The following is a 21076-nucleotide window of genomic DNA, read 5'->3' on the forward strand; positions in this document are numbered from 1 at the left end:
CCAAGCGGGCAGTCTGTTGTGTTGAAGTGCTCTTTTAACTCCACCCACTCAGGCTATACTGTGTAGCTAACTGCATGCTCTCCCACACTGAACCTCGACTCAACAGGAGGGGAGGGGATTTCAAACCAGGGTAGTCCTAACATGGCGGGGGGGCTCTTTTTTTATTGAAGTGCTCTTTTTCTTGTAGCAGAGTCGGAGAAGAGTCTACCTGCCTGATTACGCTGCGTGGCAGACTACAAGCCTTCTCAGCGCTTACGTTCATTCCTTTTTACTCTTGAGTATTTCCATCACTACTGTCATTATTAACTTCTCTGTGTGTGTCTCTGTAAGCCCCACCCACCTCCTGCGCAGACTATATTGGACTTGTTTTTTGTCAGTGCATAGGAGAAGATCAAAAGTGAAGGAATGAAAAGAGAAATGTTTTTGTGCTCATGGTTTTAATCTTTCTTGTATTTTTTCTTTAAGCTTTTTTGTTAATCATTGCTTCAATGTAAATATAAAATGATTATCCTTCAAGTGGCTTTGAGAAGACAACAGCCTGAGCATTTGATTAGTTATTGGCTGAGTGGATGATTGTGTGTGAGTGTGTGTGAGTGAGAAAAGTTAGATAATGAATTATTTGGCATAATGCTTTCTGGATTTCCTGCAATCACAATCTTATCTTTACTGATTTGACTCTTTTTGTTTTTGTTGATGTTTTGTATTTTCCAAAATCTTTCCAATTTTCATGCTATTTTTTCACTTTTTACCTCATGGACCAATCAAATCACCTGTTTTTTTATTTATTGTGTTTTGCGGGAGGGTAGGGGTTATGATGACATGTATTCATGCATATAAATGGCACAAGTGAAATTTTGCAGATAATATATAAGTGGAATGTGCTGAGTGCAAATGGGACAGTTGATCACAGTGAGCCTCTTTGTTGCTGTTTTCATTCCAAGCGTCTATTATTAATACGAATGTGCTTTTATGAATATATATATATCCTCTCTGTTGTTGAGCAGTATGTGTTTATTATTTCTCTGTTCAGTCAGTCCCTTTGTTGTTGACTTATTGGATCATTTTCTTTGCTCTTATGTCGTCGCTTCTGTTTTGCATTTTGTTCAACTTCCGACATGAGGGGCCAGTAAACCTAAGTAAGAAAAAAAGAGAAATGAACTGTTGCTGAAACTTTAGTTAAAACTCTGACAGTATGATCACAGTATAAAGAAGGGGGGTTGCAAAACCACACATCTGCAGTGTTTACTGTACCAAATTACATCATAACTAATATGAATGTAGATTTCAGTGCAAAAAGAAAAATAAAAAAACATTTGATCTGTTTTGTCTTTTATTTTTGATTCTTTCATATCCACTTATAAACATGAATCAGACAAAGGTCATCATAAGAAAGGTACTTTATTGATCCCCAGGGGGGCAATTCAATTTTTTCACTCATGCTATTTTGGACATGCTACACATACAGTTTTTTTGGTATATACATACAAATGCACACACATGCAGTGAACATGCTTAGGGAGAGATGTCAGAGTGAGGATACTGCCGTCATCCGTCAACCTCGGCAGTGCCCAGGCAGGTGAAGTCCACTTGCCAAACTTCATCCATACTGGGACTCGAACCAGCGACCCTTCGGTTCCCAAGCCAAGTCCCTATGGACTGAGCTACTGCCGCTGTAGCTTATAGTTAGTAGTTACATCAAATAGAATCATGACAGTGAGACATCACTCCAAATCAGAGGGACTATTTTCTGAACCCTTGTACATAAAACACCTTTGAATCACTAAAAAACATATTTTAACAACAATTTTGAGATAACTTTGGTTATATAGTTAGCCGGTAGCTGGGCGATACGCGGAATAATGCATAATTAAAGCCACAAGCGGCGATGAACGGGCCCTCGCACACTTGCAAACACTGCTTCATGTGAGCCACCACATAATGATTTGGTGAGATTTAAGGCATTTTAAAGCCCCCAAAAATCCATTTCCTGTTTATGGCGAGAAATGTGTGTTTGATGCAATTCCTGAGAGTCTGCCATGCCCACAATTTTAGTCTAAACTGAATGCCTCTAACAATTCTGAATCTTCAATGTGTCTACTACAGAATGTGCTTGGTTTGGACTTGATCGGAGAAAAGGCCTTAAATATATACACTTGCAAATAAGGCAAAAAAATGAAACAAAAAAAAGGTGTCCGACTTCCTGTTGACCACGACATTAGGTATCTTTTTTGTAGGTCTTGGCCTGATAGATATGTGAAAAAATTGTCTTGCCTGTAAGTTGAACTGTGTTGAGGGGGTGGCCAGTTGGAAAGAAGGGGGTGCTATTGAGACATTTTTGTGACTTTTTGCACGGGACCAAACGAATATCAACATGTTGCCAGGCCTGATGAGTGTGTCAAGTTTGGTGAGTTTTCAGGCATGGTGAAGGCTCCAAAAAGGAAATATACTTTACTAGGTAGAAAGAAAGAAAGAGAGAAAGAAAGAAAGAAAGAAAGAAAGAAAGAAAGAAAGAAAGAAGAAAGAAAGAAGAAAGAAAGAAAGAAAGAAAGAAAGAAAGAAAAAAAAAAGAAAAATCCTTGGGGTTACAAGAGGACCTTCGCCGACCTTGTTGGTGCTCGGGCCCTAATAAGCCTCCTTTATTTTAGCCTGCCGGGCTATTTTACCATACTAATGGAAATTTACGTATAATGCCTGTGTCAACATGCAGGTGTATAATGTGCCAGAACTCTCCTGCTGATTGATATTATGACGTACTTGTTGAATGAGTTTCAACCAATCAGAATCAAGTATTCAACACAGCCGGGTGATTAGTAAGAAAGGTGGTAAGGTAAGGTGTTAGGTTTTAAAACAATCACTCCTGCCATCGTCTCCACCCTCACAAACTGCCTCACTGACCTCAAAAACTGGATGAGCAACAACTTCCTCAAACTCAACTGCAATAAATCTGAAGTTCTCAGTGGCCCCAAATCCCTCCTCCCCTCCACCCAGAACTTCTCATTAAACATCGACAACCACACAGTCACACCCTCCCCAGTAGTCCATTACCTTGGCATCATCCTCGACCCCACCCTTTCCTTCAAACCTCACATCAGAAACATCACCAAAACATCCTTTTTTCACCTCTGCAACATTGCACATCTCAGATCTTCTCTCTCTTCCTCTGCTGCAGAAACCCTCATCCAGGCCTTCAAAACCTCCCGACTTGACTAAAGTAACAGCATTCTTTACGGCCTCCCCTCTGCTGACCTCAAAAAACTCAAAAATGTTCAGAATTCAGCTGCCCGGTTACTCACCCACTCCTGCTCCGGAGCCCACATCACACCCATCCCTCAGCAACTCCACTGGCTCCCCATACAGCACCGAATCCACGCCTCACCTCTGTCCTTGTTCTGTTTTATTTAAACTTTTCTTTTTATGTAAAGCGACTTTGAGTATCAAAAAAAGCGCTATATAAATCCTATGAATTTTAATTACTATTATTGTTATTTATTAAGTTGAATGATACATAGTTTTAAAAACCTTTTTTCTATAAAGGTTGCCAAGCAAGTAGATACTATGACCATTTAAGAAGGATAAACTGAAGAGTAATGGCATACTGTTAGTTAACAGTAGGCTACAACATACACCAATTACCACCTGACTAATATTGTGTAGGCCCTCCTCTTATCAGGTCAGAGCCAAATCAGACCTTTGAAGGTGTGCTGTGGTATCGGGCACCAAGACTTTAGCAGCAGATAGCAACAGATAAGTCCTGTAAGTTGCAAGGCGGGCCTCCATGGATCAGACTTGGTTGTTGAGCACATTCGACAGATGCTCGGTTGGATTGAGACCTGGGGAATTCGAAAGCCAAGTCAACCCTTTGGACTTCTTGTTGTGTTACTTCAGGCCACCTGCCTCCATTGCTCTATGGTCCAGTTCTGACGCTCACATGCCCATTGTAGGGGTCAGCATGGACACCCTGACCAATGTGTGTCTATGTAGTCCAGTACACAACAAATTGCAATGCTCTGAGTGTTCTGATACCTTTCTTTTGTTTTTCTTAAGTTATATTTTTGGAGCATTTTCACCTTTGTTGATAGAACAGCTGAAGAGAGACAGGAAATATGAGGAACACAGATATGCAGCAAATAGTCGAGGACGGAAGTGTGGGCATCAACCTCTGCCGCAAGGACTATAGCAACAGTGACGACCCCTGATACCTTTCAACTTCTATAGCACATCAAAGAGCCTTTGCCGCCCATGACCCAGTCTTCCCTTTACAGGTTTTCCCAATTTGGACAACTTTTGGTAGGTATTGACGACTGCAGAGTGGAAACACCCCACAAGAGCTGCAGTTTTAGTCATCTAGTCATCATAGTTGGCCCTTGTCAAAGTTGCTCATCCTTACACTCGTCCATTTTTCCTGCTTTCAACACATCAAATACAAGGACAAAATGTTCTGCTGTACAACATGGTGCTTAACATATCCCACCCACTGACATTTAACCCTCCTGTTATGTTGCGGGTCAAATTGACCATTTTTAAAGTCTATTTTAGGCAATATATGCCTTCCAAACCAGCTAAATGCAGCATAAAAATATGGGCAGCATGTGACAGAAGAGGTGTCTCGTGTTAATTTATCAACATCACTTCATAAAAAAAAAAAATCAAAATGTAAAATAAAATAAACAAAAATCTATCTCATGTCAAACTATTATATGTATACTGAGGGCTTTCCAATGTACTTAAAAAAAAAGTTTTAACATTAAATTAAATGAAAAACAAGTGAGTTATCCTCATTGAACCATGATCTGTGAGACTTAAAGAACATCAATGGACTAAATCTGGATTTAAATGGTTAATAATGGAGTTAAAAATTAGATTAAAAACAATGTGTATTGGAATTTTTTGGGGTTCTGACACTTTTGTATAATTGAATATGCCCCGGGTCAAATTGACCCAGGAACATTATTGCTGTTCCAGAGAAACGAACATAACAGGAGGGTTAAGTAAAGCAGTCAATGTTATTCACTTGACTTCAGTGGTAATGATATTAAAGCTGACTAGTTAAGTTTGTAGTTTACTAAAAGTAAAAGTCACCATTAAACTTACCATGAAATGCGAATGTAGTGTCTGTACTTTAGTCATAAGCCCAATTCTATAAGCTTGTCCTTTTACATGATAAATCCCTAGATTAAAATATACCCCTTATACTGCTAAGTATACTTGATGGACAAACTTTGGTCTTACACAGATTTTTTTTGGTTATTGTTGCGTAAGTGAATCAACAGAGTAACTTATATTCTTAAGTTACCCAAGAAGAAAATGGTAAACACCAATCCCTTAAAACTCATGAAGCTTCTTTCCCTTTCTTACAGTGAGTCCATGAGAGAGCACTGGAGAAAATCACTGTGCATTGTTGTCATCCCAAACATTACAAAACTAGCTTTCTCTGCAGTTCTTGTGTAACCACCTCAAAAAGTTTTGCTTGTGTAAGTCCGCTCGTGCACTGAATACGTGAGTGCAGCGAGTGCGGATGTGACGTCAACTGAATGGACTTATTAGAGGACTGCCGCAGCCACAGATGATGGAATTTGTTTATCCTTGCCAAGAGTATTCAAATACAGAAATTACTGCTGTGACATACAGAGGATTGCAATGAATGTAAAAAATGATCCTTATATAATCCCTGTCCCTAGCTTTAAAGGTGACATATCATGCAAAATTGACTTTTTAATGGTTCTTTACCTGAAATATGTGTCCATGGCATGTCTACAAACCTCCCGAGAATGAAAAAAATCCATTCTGCCCCTGTTTTGATTTCTCCACCTTTCTGTAAATGTGTGTGAAACGAGCCGTTTCAGACTTCCGTGTTTTTGTTACGTAACAACAATATCCGGTCTGTCACGGAGTCAGAGCTCGGAGCTTGTTCAGCCCATAGACTGTATAAAATAATACTGAATCCCCCCTCCGTTTTTCATTACCTGCACAAATGTGTGGTAACAAGGAGCTTAGGAGGGAGGCATGCTAGTTGTAGGCTGTCTTAATAAACACAAAGGTCGGTTTTACTCCCCACGTCTGCAGATTTGAAGATCTAGTGGATGATTTTTATTTATCATGGATAAGTGCTAGCGCTAGTTAGCATAGCTACATAGCTACATGTCGTAGCTGTAGCTGTGTACCAAGACACACGTCGACATACTGACAAATAAAACAACAAGAAACAGAATCTGTGACCAATCCTTCAGAAAGGTCCCGCTGCCTCTCTGGCAAAGGTCGGTTTTACTCCCCACGTCTGCAGATTTGAAGATCTAGTGGATGATTTTTATTTGTCATGGATAAGTGCTAGCGCTAATTAGCATAGCCACATAGCTACATGTTCATAGCTGTAGCTGTAGCTGTGTACCAAGACACACGTCGACATACTGACAAATAAAACAACAAGAAACACTAAATCTGTGACCAATCCTTCAGAAAGGTTCCGCTGCCTTTTTGGTAGAGGTCGGTTTTACTCCCCACGTCTGCAGATTTGAAGATCTAGTGGATGATTTTTGTTTATCATGGATAAGTGCTAGCGCTAGTTAGCATAGCCACATAGCTACATGTTCGTAGCTGTGTACCAAAACACGTCTACATACTGATAAATAAAACAACAAGAAACACTAAATCTGTGACCAATCCTTCAGAAAGGTCCTGCTACAGGCGCCTCTCCGTCAGGATCAGATTCAGAGGGTTGAAGTAACGTGATCTGTGAGCAGCCGTGTATATTCAGCCAACATGTAAACATTAGATCAACGTGCTGGAGAGCCGAGACCACATCCACTTCCTGAGGGGGCGTGGTCAGAGAGAAAACAGAGTGTTCTGAGGAGGACTGAAGAAGAGGGTTTTTCAGGCATGCCAAAATCGGATTTCAAAGTGTTTTTTTGAGCATAAACTTTAAAGACATGTTTAGGGGAACTCTTAGACCAATATATATTGATGAAAAAAGTGTGATATGTCACCTTTAACACATTAAGATGTCACAAATGCTAAGTCTTGTCTATTATGCACTTTTTCTAATCTCAGTTGAACTCTCAAATTATTATAATAGTGTATTATTTTACCCCTTTAGCTACAATAAACAATAAAAGTAGTTTTACGTGTTTCCTGAGAGGCATTGCCATTTTTATACAACCACACAATAGTTTGCATGCACAGAGACATAAATCAAAAACTTACATCACACATGAAGTCATGTAATTATGTAAGTTTTCTCTGGGGCCTGCTCATTAGTGATACATTTTAGACTTTAGTGTATTTCCTGAACCAAATTATGTAACTGGTAATCCGTGTATGTCATCTGTTGGAGACATGAGCCTCCCAAAGATTTTTCTACAGCCGAGAGGCCATCCCAGCCTTTCCAACAAGCTACCATTTGCTGTGGTGTGTCATTCACAACAAGAAGGTCTGACTTTTCAAAATGGCTGCCATCTCAGCAGCCATTTTTGTGGGAGCAAGAGATGGAGCTAGTTAAAAAAATATACATTTATGTTTCTAGAGCGTGTAGTTTAAATGTTTTAGAAAGGAAAACATTAACTGTCTAAGATGTTATTGATCATTTGGAATGAAGTTTAACCGTGGCCTGTTTTAATGTCCTCCATGATGGACATTGGTATTTAATGAAGTTGTTTTCATATCAAACGTATGTAATCACAGGTGACAGGAGTTTGACTGAGGCAGAGAAAAGTTTGTGATATGGATGAAAAAATGTGTTCAAGTTATAAGGCCTACCACTTTTGTTTAAAAGATATTGATATGTGTTAAAAACTCTAGCCTGATTGATCAAAACAACCTAGCAGTACTTAATCTCAATGGCAAGAGGGATGCTGGCAACAACCTGATTACACACACCATATCAAATCAATCTGCAGAGAGGAGTCTGGCACATTTCATTTCTGCCTGTTGACACTGGCAAAAAAAATAGATTCAGTCTCAGGTTCAGTCTTGAATTATGAAATAATGGGTTACTGGGCATAGATGTGAGAACAGCCTGAGGAGCTACTGGACCCCTACTGTCTGTCGCCAGTGAGAGCATCTCTAAGATTCTGATTGCAATTTTAAAGTAATTTATACCATAAGCTGCATTGATTACAGCAATAGTTGAAAGTTGTGACTGCTGCTGCCTCATTTATAGTTAATACACTGTACTTATGTAGCACTTTCTCTAGTCTTCCGCTTTGTGTCACCCCACAGGATGGAGAGAACAGCTAGACCACTGGGAGAAATTTGATTCAATGTCTTGCCCAAGAATACTTTGGTGGATGTGGACTGCAGGAGCTCAAAATAAAAACCCAAAACCTCTTAATCAGGAGATGAACCACTCTACCATTGAGCCACAGCTATCCAGCAACCTGTGGAAATCCAGAGACTTTGGCTTCAATAGTGTTGGACTGACCTACACAAGTTTAGCTAGTGCTGCTATAAACAATTATATCAGGAAATGAGTTTCCCTTTGGTCCTTTGATAAGGTTTTTCTTTTACTGGTAAAGGAAGTCGTTTGTTGATCTACAGTCTCTGCTTAGCACCACTGTAACTGCCAGAAAGGTTAGCCCTGTACAAGTGAACTTTTCGTTGAAGTAGTTTACATGATTGTTGTAGACCGTGTTAATCGTTAAGTTTTGTTCAAATGCAAAATAGGAAATAAATATTCACCACCACAATATGAAACATCCTGTTGTCCACTATAAAAAGGACACTGTTCACTGCGACATGTTTTTTTGACTCTGATTTTTAAATGACTAAAAATCCTCAAAGTTTGTTTTTCTTGGTCTCAGTGTGACAAAAAGCAAAACAAGTACTCCAGCTTCATGATGAGTTACAGCTTTATTTCAAAAGTGGATCAAGTCAGCCCATCAACAGCCCTGCCCAACAGTGATACTCCTAACCAGTTCACATTACGTTTCCCCTCCAGAGCACAGACTTCGAATACAAAACTGTATCACATCATGCAGTCTATACAAAACAAATTTAAAAAAAAAAAAAAAAGAGAAAGTGAGAAAAAGAGAAAAAAAAAAAAACAAGTCCTCCACTCAACCCCTCAAACTGTCGTTCTCCAAGACTGATGGCCATAAAATTGAAAAACTTTAAAGCTCCAGGATGCGTTTGAGCATCACACCAAGCTCAGAATGGGCACTTATTGAGAGGCAGTGAGGAGGACAGAAAAAGGAGAAAAGGGAAAAGTTTGCAGATGTGTCTCTGAGAGTGAACGGGGTCTGGAGAGGACGAACCGTGAGTCTGTAATGTGAAACAAAAAAAATAAACAGAACAAGTGTTCCCTCCGCTCTTTATGAACTCCAGCTCAGGTACAAACCAGAGCCACGTTCAATTGTTCTACAGTTTTTACATGCAGTAAGTGTTTTCAGAGTGGAAGCAGGTGTTCTGGAGAGAAGTGACAAAAGTATCAGGCACTGCCGTCTATTTTGTCTTAGGAATCCTCATCTCTCAAGCTCGCCTGCTTCCACTGCTGATGCAAATTCACCGTGCGTGCTTTTGGGGTGAAATACCAAAAAAAAGAATAAAAAAAAGAATCAAATGTTGTTTTCATTTCCGCATACCAATGGCAACAGTCTGTTCTGCTGCCTTTCTGGCATTTTGACATCTGGTTTGCTGTTTTGACAGGAACAAGGGCCGGAAAGGCACTTCAGAGTGTGGATGTCCCTTCAATTTCCTGGCAGTTCTGTCGTAAGCCCTACAAAAATTTTAAAAAAAGGTCTGCTGGGTGACTCCCTGTGAAACGTTGAGTCGTCCAGATGACCAATGGGGAATCTGAAAGAAATAAAGAGAGTCCTGTTTAGTGACAGCTTTAAGACATTTAAAGTTTCACAGTTCAAACAGACATAGAAATTAGTCTAAATGAGCACCGAGAAACTTACAAAGACATAAAAATTCTTCCAAGCTGTGAGATATGTATTTAGCCCTCAATGGAAACCTCTGGAGCGATGTGTCCATTCAGGGGTGCCGGTGCATCGACCGTCATCTCCTGCATTGAAAACATCAGATCAGATTAGTGCACTGGAAATTCCCAATACCATTAACAAATGTGATAAACCAACACTCATTTAGTTCTTGTACCGTTGATTTGAGCTGAACCGACTCCACGGCAGCCTGCATCTGGCATGGCATATCACAGATTTCTGTCTTAAACTCTTCTGACATCACATCCAGACACTTCTGCCCCAAGGTGGCATCCTAGAAAAGAAATGAAGAGAGACGGCCATTAGATAAAGGAACAGTTTACAGGATGTAATGTACAACAACATTAACAGCATCATAACTTGGTTCAAATTAAACCTTTTTAAAATAAAAACCTACACAAAATTAAGTGTGAAGTTTAACACATGCACCATGGTGTAAAGAGAGACTCACAATAATAATTTCCTCTGCAGGGGCCACAATGGGTTCAGGCTCAGGTGGCGCCACTTCCAAGGTTTCTGATTGGATGATGGGAGTTTCAGTCACTTCCACAATTTCCTAAACATAGAAAGGAGCGAGAGAAGGGTCAAAATGTATCACAACTTCAACAGGATTGCATCAGGGTTTACTGCATTGTTTTCTTAACCACCCAGCACACTGTTATTCATTTTTAAAGTCTGACAAAAAAAAAAAAGAAATAGCATTTTGTGGCCTCAATAACTGAGGTTAGCTTTGCAGTTCAAATGAGTCATGTTGTATTTTAAAAAGTTAAAAAACACCAGTTAAATGTTTATGCGTTTTAATGTCAACACCGTCCTCACCGGTTCAACAGCAGCAGACTCTGCGATGGCAACCTCCACTGCTGAAGCAGATTCTGTCACAACAAAGTCATCAACAAAGCTCTCTGGGATTTCCTGGGTGGCGGGAAGAGCCTGGAGAGAAACAGAGATGAGAAAGATTTCAGATTTCTCTCATAACAGCCCACATAAGACAGAAGACATCCCAGGAGGTGAATTCCTCTGAACTAGATCAGGAATTTCAGCTCATCAAGTAAAGAGGTGTGTTGTATTTGGACTGAATGGAAACAGCTTGTTACCTCAGATGATAAATACATTGGTTCATCAAATGTATACAAAAACAGTCAGATTATCAAATTTAGGTTTTTACCTCTACAATTTCTGATACAGCGGCTTCAACTGCTTCCACTGGAGCCTCAGGGAGGGTGTCTGCCACCTGGTGAGACAGATAGACATCATTTAGCATGACGTGAGGATTAAATCTTGATAAAAAGTATCTCTTAAAGATAGTAATAGTTGAGAATTAAAGACTTTTAAGATGGAGGAAAAATAAATACTCACCACTGGGATTTCCACAGCTGGGGCAGGAGCATCCTGTATGAATGAAAAGAGTGTCATTAGATTTTTGCGGGGGATTTTCTACAATTTTTAGGGAAAATAAAGCCGAATAGTGAAGCTGTTGTGGAAGTTTCACATGTTTGGTCACTTAACTGAAATCAAACCAGCCTGAATCAAAAACAGCGTGACCGAACTGAACCGAATCAAAAATAGCTGCATCGGTTTTGATAATCAGGAGGGGATTTAAAGCTTCTGAATGAAAATGAGCCATAAGTGAACTTCCACAAGTACCAACAATAAAGTAACAACATCACATGCTGCACACACACACACTGAAGACATTCAAAAAGATAAAAATTAAGAGGAAAAAAAAAAGAGGTTCAAGAGAGAAGGTGTTTTAATCAATGTTGCACCTCTGTAATTGCAACAGGCTCAGGAACTTCAGGCGCTTCTTCTTCAGCCAACACTTCTACATCATCCTCAGGTGGAGCTTCAGTACACACAGCTATCTCCACTGGGGCAGGTGTCACTTCGATAATCTCCTCTACCGTTTCAACCACCGCTTCTGTGACCTCCTTGTCAGCGACGACAGGTGCTGCTTCTACCTCTGGTTCTTCAGTCACAGGCTCTGGTACGGGGATCTCTTCAGCCACGGGCTCTGGTACGGGGATCTCTTCTGTGATGACGGCCGCCTCAACCTCTGTCTCGATGACTGCGACCTCCTCTGCCACGACCTCAGCCACCACTTCAATGTCTGGTTCGCAGACAATAAGCGTCTGCACATGCAAAATCAACACGGCACACGTTAACACCATGCAGCATGCAAAACTGGGAAAATTTGCAGCTTGATCCACTGCAGATTTTTAGTAATTTATGGAAAATGTACTGATATTTATGGTGACAGATGTTGAGTTTTGATTTGGGATGAAAATAGACCTTTTCTGTGTAGACTGTGCACTGAATTTGTACTATTCTTGCAATATGGCTATTCAAAAGGTTTTCACAGGGGTGCTTTCTTTAACAATGACTTCACTAGCAATGATATAGGCAACAATCTAGAAAAGAAAGCTAGAAAAATCTTTAGGGGGGTCCTGGGGGACCATGTGTTTAAGACAAAAGAAACCCTTTTATAAAATGACTCCTGAGTTTTAAACACCATATATAAAGTCAAACCATGCATTCATTACGAAGATCAGACATACCTGTTCTGTCTCTGTGGTTACGATTGTCGTCTCCTCTGTCAGGATCTGGAGAAGAAATAAAAAAACTCCTTAGCTGACAGATAACAGTAAATTAAGTTAAATCGGTAACAATGATAAAAGATCTATGATGTAGTCAGTCATAGATGTGTTTGGTGTGATACAAAGTCTTTAGAGAGTCCAGTCCTCACAAAGCACAGCTTGTTTTGATTCTTCTAATGAACACCATAAAAGTTAATTACAGAAGGTGTTACGGTGATGAGCTGCTAGCAGATTCCTAAAAAGTTTTATCCAACAGGAATCCACGAAATGTAATCTGAACACCTGCCTTTGTTTCCGTCCTATTTCTCTTGGAAACATTTAGAGAAGGTGAGCTAGTTTTGAAGTGAGACCTGTGTTATACAAGGGAACCGGGCCTGCAGCAGAGTGTGGTTGTTATTGTAAGGTGTGAGGCTTGAGTAACAAACTTTCAGAAACACTTCTCTGTGGAGAGGATTGTCTTTTGTTCGGTGACTGCAGCTAGAAACTTATAAAAGCTGAGTGGAAACTGAGTGACCTCAGTGTGGTACTGAATACATGAATGTTTTTATGCTTTACATAAAGACTACATGGTTATCATGAGTCAGACTATTGACTGGTTTTGCCTTAATGTCACCTTAACATGTTAAAGAGGGTATTTAACGGTCTATTTGTGTTCTTTTGACTGGAATATTTTCAGTAAGCCAGCAGCTAAAGAGCAATGCTGTATTTACTTGTAAGCTGCTGCTGACCACTCTATGGACATGTATATTAGTCTTTGAGTATAAGCTGTTAAATGGAAATAAAAATGGAAGCATGTTTCCTTTAAAAAAAAAAAGTGTCATGTTAAATTGTACTTCAAACTAATTTAAAATGTGCCTCAGGGTCCCTACAAAAAAGATACTTGCTAAGCAAGTTTTTGGATGGAAATGGGGTTCTCTGTGTGAATGCAACGTGAAGGTTTGTTTTACCTCCGTCTCAACAGGAGCCTCTACAGGAGCCGCAGGTAGGGGTGTAATCTGTAAAGTCAAAATAGAGCTTGTTAAAAATGCATTCAAAAAAAATCTGTGCATGAATACAGTCTAATAAAAACATAACAGAGAGTGCAGCTCATTTAAATGGTGCACAGGGAGACAATAAACTTAACAGCAGTACAAATCTTCACCTCCTGCCATTATGTGGTTTGAATATCACACTTTGAGGGGTACAAACTCACACCAGTCCTAAAAATCTGCTCAGAGCTAAATTAACTACACAACACTTCAGGGTGTCTGAAAACAAAGCAAGTCTTTACCGGTTCTAAAAAAGGAAATGTTGCCAAAATAAGAGTCGTAAATTCACACTGGCTGCCTACAAAAAACACAAAACAACATTTGCACAGTGTGTGTGTGTGGTGTGTGTGTGTGTGTGTGTGTGTGTGTCTGTGTGTGTTTGTGTGTGTATATATATGTGTGTGTGTATATATATGTGTGTGTGTGTGTGTGTGTGTGTGTGTGTGTGTGTGTGTGTGTGTGAGCAGCAGCTCAGGAGAGGGAGGGGAACATTATACATCCTTTGGGAATGTTACAACCACTTGCATAATGGGAAGCTGGGACGCCAGTTTCTCACCCCCCCCTTTTCTAATAACGTAATAATTCACCTCATAAAGTTACCTCCGTCATCAGGTCTCACTTCAACAACATACAAATTAAAAACATTGACATTTAACCATGTTTTTCTTTCTCATTGGCACTGCTTTGGTACCATCTTGCACTACAATCTAGTACTACTCCTAGATAAACACATTACAGACAGAAGATGCTCAGATAATGGCAGAGGTTAAACATTTTTGTAGTTTCGCCACCAATTTACTGGAACAGTTGGCCAAAATGGCCACTGGCGCCACCCACTGTGCATCCAAGTGTATAGAGCCAAAGTGGCATCACATAAATATTGTAAATCACAGTCTGATTGTGAATTATTCAGACCGTCTTGAACCAGCCATTCTTCAATGTAGGACAAGTCTGTTTGCACAGGCTTCTACTCATGCATTGGCCCTTTAAAAATAACAAGTTAAACTGAGTGCAAACGCCAACAGAAGACCGTTCAAACTCATGTTTACACTCCTTAACTGCACCTCTTTCTATATACTTAACAACAGGGAGGTAAAGAGTCTTCAATGGGGTTTAACAACTTTGGTGAACAAAAGCCAAAGTGGGCAGAAACGCACATATGGTTAAGAAGGGTAAATATACACTCCAGCTATAGCCTGAGGGGAGGGGTGGTATAGGGGAGGGAGGAGGAAAGAGGGAGGGAGGTATTCTATATATCGTCTTTTGCTTAACAGGAAAACCCTCACACACATATACACGTGTACATTAAGTCTACATGCCCCCCTCCTGACTGTCCCAGCACCAGAACACCATGTACAAAAGTGACTCCTGCACAGATCCAACTTTGAATGTCCCACTAAGACAGATTCAGAACAAAACAAAGCTGGACTAGGAGCAGCCATATGTTGAAGGACATAATGTACAGGGGAAAATGCAATAATCTACAAGTTCTAGCCAACACAAACATGACTGGGCTTTTGGAAAACAGGCAAATTTAAAGTTGAGAGCACATGTAAAATTATGCAGCACTCGGTTGTATCCATCTGCAAACCAACTGTAGTTTAACAGAGACAACCGAACCCACTTTTAGTAAAGCACTTTATCAACAACAGAGGACTCTTAAAAGTTTGCATGAACAATAAAACAATAAATGTTGCATGGTTCAACTTAGAAATCTCTGAAGTATGCAAGGAAACAATCCTAAAATATGGACAGGAAAATAGGGAGGGGGTGAGCTTCATGTGGGTGCATATTTGTGGAGGAAGGTGGAACACTGGGGATGGGGGTGGGGTGTCCACATGCTTCGCCACGAGGTGATAACATTTCCAACCAAGTCTCAAAACATTAACATTATCACTTTGCAGCTACTTTGTCCTCCTTTGCTATCAAGTCTAGTTCAATTAAAGGAAACATGGACAGTCATGTTGCATGTAGCACTTTCATTGTTACTCAGCTGCTGAAGCAAATGTGACTTGAGTCATGCCATCACTAGAGGTTTGTCACAAACTTTTAAAAGGTTGTGAAGCTGTCTGTAAGCCCCTCTTCAGCACACCAAATACCAAAGGCTAAACTACACAACTGCACACAGATACACACAAAGAAAACAGGCACCCCTATGTCTAAACTTAGAACTCTATATCCCACTTTCCCCCTCCTTTCTACTCCCAGTACTCCCAGCAAAGACCCATGATGGATGAACAAGTGCACGTGCAAAGCAGACACAGAAATCATCGGATAGGAGCAGAGGGGAGGAGGATGGAAGAGGGGGGGAGAAAAAGAAGAAAGGAAATTAACAAGTCGTGGTGGGGGCGAGGAAGGGTGAAAAGGGAGAGTGATGAGGGAATGAAGAGGTGGGGGTGGTGCGGAGGGGAAGCCGGAGCACAGACGGAGCAAGCTGGTACAAAATGTTCAGCCTGAGTGGGAGACACACCCACTGCCACAAAAACATAAGGAACACGGAGCGGGTTCGGGTGGATTTTTGGTGGTGGGTTTCACACTCACCTGAGTCTCCGTGGTGACAGCCAGAAGCGGAGGGACCGCCTCTTTTTGGCCCCAAAGCCAGCTGAACACGAGCCCCATTTATGTCTGCTTTAATTCTTCTGATAACCTATCAACTAAACGCCCGACTAGCATCCAACTCTCACTCTAACTCCAGCCTGACATGTGACTAACACTTTCTAGGAACAGTGTAAATTTCTTAAAGTCTCAATGGAGAAAAGTAACTTCTGTGTCTGCTGCATGTGTTTGCAGCTACATCCAAATTCTGACTAAAGTGCAGAAAAAAAAAAGGGCATCTGTGTTTGTGAGCGTCTGAGCTAAGTCTGGCACATCTGCAAGCAGTGAAGGAGCAGAAGAAGCGAGTCAATAAGGGAGGAAAATGAAAGGTGGTGTAGCAGCAGTGAGGGAGAGAGGGAATCAAGGAGGGAGGGAGCGAAGGTGGGAGTAATGGACAAAAGGAGGGGAAGGAGGGGGTGGATACTGCCACAGCACCACAACCATACAATGATCGGCAGTCCACCTCCAATAGAAACTTGGTTATTAGTCCCGTATTGCTCAGTGGGTAGAGCAAAACACTAAAGGTTGCAATCCTTTCCTCAAACTAATCCTACATGTGGGCTCCTGAAGGAAACTGGAGAACAGCATGGCACAGAGGAAAGCTGTCCCAAATGTCCACGCCACTGATAACACCATCTCCTCTTACACCCGTCCTGAACAGCATGCAAAGTCTAACCCATGTGACAAACATACATGTGCACCATATGTGGTCATCACTCAGTTACTGGGAGCAAAGACCATAATTTTGGTGTGTGTGTGTGTGTGTACATTTCAGAGCATATGTACACCGAGTTGCCCCACACATACGAGACATACATGTATGTGCAGTGTGCAGCCTGTGTGTAAGTGCATGTGTGAGTCTGCACATGGCCTGCACTCTACTGCCTGGAACAGAACATTCTGTTCCCAAAGTGTGTACACCATGGAAGCATGAACAAAGACTATGTGGCTATGATTTTCAACATGCAAACAAAGAGTATAGATTTTTTTAAGGATTGGCGTTTTTATTCAGAGATATCCCTTTTAAGAAACCAGCGCAGAAGATACAACAAAGCAAGTCAAAAGCCAAAAACATGCAGTTCAGACAGCTTTTTCAACCTTTTACTTCATTGACTACACTCAAATAAACTTGAAAGCATTTATTCTTTAAAAAAAAAAAAAAAAAAAAGTGCAAAGTCAACCAAATATCTTTAAATCTATGCAGCACAAAATGAAAACTATCCAATCCAACACATGGGTGATAACTACACGAGGACACATTTGAGGACCCCTTTAATCTTATCCAATCAGCTTAATCAACAACAAAAAAACACCATCACAGAAAATAAATTGCGTAATGTAAGATGCATGTCTTAATGGGGGTGGTAATGTATAATGCCTGCAGAGGGTTCGTTCAATCCTCCGATGGTATAGCCTACAATCCCTCTCCCACTTTCCACCTCCTTGCTAAATGGAACACGTTGTTCTCTCTGCCTCCCACCCCCCACCAAGGCTGCCTCCCTTCTCCCATAAGGATCCACCACAGCACACATGCCATTTGGCCATACAGCTCCTCTATACCTAAAAGAATCACTCTAACACACATACCATCAACAGAAAGAAAAAGGCCTCTTCTCTGCAAACCTCCTGCAGAAATGAGCCTACTTTAATCAAACAGATCCACAGCGCCTAAAGAATACCCCTAAGTCTCTAAGATTGCATCAGCTTAATGAGATAAAGTGTAGAGACCTTAGAGTGAAATACACTAAAACTGCAGCTGAATCAGAGAAGATTACTTTAAAAATGGCTAATTTAAAGGTTTGAGACCCAGAGCAAGATGTACTGATCTTCTAAGAGACGCCCATTAGTGTAATGTTTTCCAAATGGGTACGCTCCAGGTGCTTCTTGGTGAAGAGCAACACTAATTCAGGAAGTCCAAGTCACATTTTACTGACAAAGACAGAACAAACACTTTCAACTTCCTAGAAAACCCATCTCCAACATACATCCATCCAAAACAAAGCTGGTCTTACCTCAGCGACTGGTTCTGTTTCAGGAATGATAGGTTCAGCCTCTGGTACGATCTCAGCTTCAACGACAGAGGCTCTTCTGGTGCTAGTTGAGTCTCAACAACAACTGGTTCTTCTTCAACTACTGGTGCCACAACTTCAACCTCGACCTCTGCAGCGATCTGTTCAACCACCACAGGTTCGGGCTCTGGTACCGCTACCTCGACCGGGACGGGCTCTACGATTGGTTCTGTGATGACTGGTGCTGGTTCTGGTACTGGTTCTACTTTGGGTGCCTCCACAATGGGGACAGCAATGGGAACGGGCTCTGGGATTTTAACTGGAGCCGGTACAGGTGCAGGTGCTGGTTTCACCGCTTTCTTTGGAGCTGCTGCAGGGGGGCGCACACACTGCAATCCCTGGGCTCGCTTTTGCGGGAGGGTTGGCTGCGTGCTGCTCTTCGAGGGCTCTCCTCTGGGCCTGCTGCAGGGGGACAGACAAAACATGGTTGGGGTTAATGAATGTCGCCTTATTCTTACAGTGGGAATGGATGGTTAAATTATGAGTAATTCTGCAGCAGGAAATGTCATCTCATTTTTAAAGTTCAATTAAAGTAATGAAAGTTAATTGAACTCACTACTGTTAAAAAGATGTCAACTGTGGAAAAAAAAAATGTGATAACCCCAGTAACTTAGTGTAGATGGCACTTATTTTGTGATCTTCATTTAACAAAAAAGCAAAGCTAAACAAGAGTTTTATGGTTTTAAACGAGACTGGGACTCATTGTTCAAATCATGTGGTTTTTGGTCTGTGGTTCATTTTAGCACCCCTCTGTCTGCAGAAATACCAGGCATGCCACCCCAGCCAGATGCAACATGTTTTTCAGCCCTGGACAAAACCCCCTGGGGCTTTGGATAGAGGTTTTAGGAGTGCAGACCAAGGGAGGGAGGGGCTGGGGTAACTGGGAGTGGACCCAGCAAAAAAAGCTAGTTAGATAATGGGAGCTAATTAGTTGAATCAGAGCCGTCCTGACAGGTGTGTTGAAGCGAGAACAGAAACCGTACGAGTCAGCAGCACTGCTGGATACCCCGCAGGCCAGACAGTGGGCCTAATCACATTATAATCAGGTTATAATCAGGTTACAATCACTCCCCAAAAATGCTTTTGTTAGGCTGGCAGCCAGTTAGGCACTTACAGTGCTGGGCCAACACTGTAAGCCAACAAGGCATGTGTATGTGAGGGGCTGTGTTTGTGTCTGGCCACCTAGCTGCCATCAAAACAACCTCAAATACTTCACTCTAGAATTCTGATTGATACATATATTTCAGTTAATTAAAAGAAATTAAATAAGTTCAACAGTGTCTAAAGATAGCTTCTAACCATAACACTTAAAAAAAAACCATCAAAATCAGGGTGCATGTGGTGCCAGAAAGGAGCCCTCGGCTCAACATCTTTAAGTGTCCAGAAGCTCTGTCCCTTTCTGTGCACTGATATCTAACAGGATTGGTGATAACAAGCTGTAAGTTATGCTTATCTGTCACTTGCAGACTGAGAGAATCAGAGAGATTGTGCAGACTCCAATCTGGCAAAACTCCCCTAGTCAATACACTACCAAATACAGCTTTGTGGTGCTGAAAGTCACAGACCAGCCAGCATGGGGGAGGCTAAAGAGGGGGATGAGGTGGACAAGGAAGAATGCAACAAACTCCTTATCCAGAAGTGCAAATACTGGAGGAGTGGGCTTAAGCAAGTTGAAATTAGATTCTAAAGAAAGGTTTGGAACAATTAGTTCATGGCTTAAGAGGGAATAATGGAGGGCAGTGCTTGGTGATGAAGTGACCTTTGCCCTCTGAGAAAGTTACACAGGGGCTCTATTTTGTCACTCAGAATAGACCCCTCCCCTCTTTGCCACACCCACTGCTTCTCTTCGGGCACTGAATGTTCAGGACTAGTTTCTCCAAGTTACCTAAGAGGAGTGGGGTGGGGGCTTGAGTTGCACACGTCAATCATCATGGAATGGCTGCTGCATCAGCTTATCGAAGTTTAATATGCACAAAAAGTTTATTTCATGTCAAAAAGTACTTTTTTTCCTGGTATAATGACTACAAACCATAATGAGATATGCAAACTTGGATCTCCTGCTCCTGAAGAGCGAGCCCAGTACGCACGAGGCGCGCGGGACCTTTGCCAAAAAGTTAATCTCTCGTATCCTGGAGAAGAGCCAGAAGCACGTGGAGTCCTTGATTGCAATTGATTGATTAATTAACGAATCTTTCGATTATTTCGATTGAATCTGTTTCGATGCACTTGCTTTATTGTTGTTTTTTAGCCCAGCTTTGCATTTATGCACGGTTTTACGCACGATGCTTGGAGCGCTCTTTACTCCGGAGCGTAAAATGAAAAGCAACATGACATCGTGGTAGTGTCCAGCAATTAAGTGATGAGCGACACAACAAAATGAACACGAGGCACGGGTGAAAAGAGAACATAGTATTCAAACATGTTTCACAATACTGTTGATATTTTCACAACACGTCGCGTTTAGTTGCACAAATTTGATCCAAGCAGTAATTACGCCCCCATTTCAGGCACAAATACGAGCAGTTCTATTTTTGTTACTCACCGTTGTGGGTTAGCTAAACCACAACAAGGTTTTGCCATTTGGAAAAAAGCGAGGTGCACGGACTTTTAAATAACCACGTGTGAAAGAAAAAAATGTCCCAAAACATAATTTATCGACATTTTCGAGAGAAATTGGCTCCTTTTGAAAATTTAATTTCCTTTTTTCTAATAAAATCGGATATATTTTTATCTTTGATCGTGCAGTGTGATGAAAGTGCGCGCGCCACCACTTACCACCCTCCTCATGCGGCGCTTGTTCTTCTTCCTCTTGCTGGGCATTTTGGTGTATGTTGAAGGAAACGAGACAAACCGAAGAA

The 21076-nt window shown here is 41.2% G+C and overlaps 2 protein-coding genes across 2 annotated transcripts in view; one reads left to right on the forward strand and one right to left on the reverse strand.

The window, feature by feature from the left end:
* LOC117818564 (cyclin-G-associated kinase-like) overlaps positions 1 to 8229 on the forward strand; it is a 22660-nt gene extending 14431 nt beyond the window's left edge. Inside the window, exon 8 of the mRNA XM_034691503.1 lies at positions 8212 to 8229. Within this exon, the coding sequence (XP_034547394.1) occupies positions 8212 to 8229 (18 nt within the window). The remainder of the gene's footprint in view (positions 1 to 8211) is intronic.
* Positions 8230 to 8822: 593 nt separating this feature from the next.
* On the reverse strand, positions 8823 to 21038 carry LOC117818565 (calphotin-like). Its single transcript, XM_034691504.1, has 13 exons — positions 20994 to 21038; positions 18491 to 18620; positions 18162 to 18253; positions 13474 to 13521; positions 12488 to 12532; positions 11699 to 12061; positions 11289 to 11321; positions 11098 to 11163; positions 10752 to 10862; positions 10384 to 10488; positions 10090 to 10206; positions 9891 to 9997; positions 8823 to 9783 (listed from the first exon to the last, which is right to left on the reverse strand). Exons 1-12 carry the CDS (start codon positions 21036 to 21038, stop codon positions 9929 to 9931), a joined length of 1224 nt encoding a protein of 407 aa, XP_034547395.1. The 3' UTR covers positions 8823 to 9783; positions 9891 to 9928.
* Positions 21039 to 21076: the final 38 nt, after the last annotated feature.

This window comes from Notolabrus celidotus, chromosome 9, assembly GCF_009762535.1.
Source record: "Notolabrus celidotus isolate fNotCel1 chromosome 9, fNotCel1.pri, whole genome shotgun sequence".
Classification (NCBI taxonomy): Eukaryota; Metazoa; Chordata; class Actinopteri; order Labriformes; family Labridae; genus Notolabrus; species Notolabrus celidotus.

Bases quoted from the DNA above. Each gene is read 5' to 3' on its own strand.
- LOC117818565 (XM_034691504.1), bottom strand. From the start codon at position 21,038: ATGCCCAGCAAGAGGAAGAAGAACAAGCGCCGCATGAGGAGGGTG. The intron at 11,322-11,698 runs GTGCAACATTGA...TCATTCATACAG, and splicing joins AGCCTGTTGCAATTACAGAG to GATGCTCCTGCCCCAGCTGT. The intron at 9,998-10,089 runs GTACAAGAACTA...TTTTCAATGCAG, and splicing joins CGGTTCAGCTCAAATCAACG to GAGATGACGGTCGATGCACC.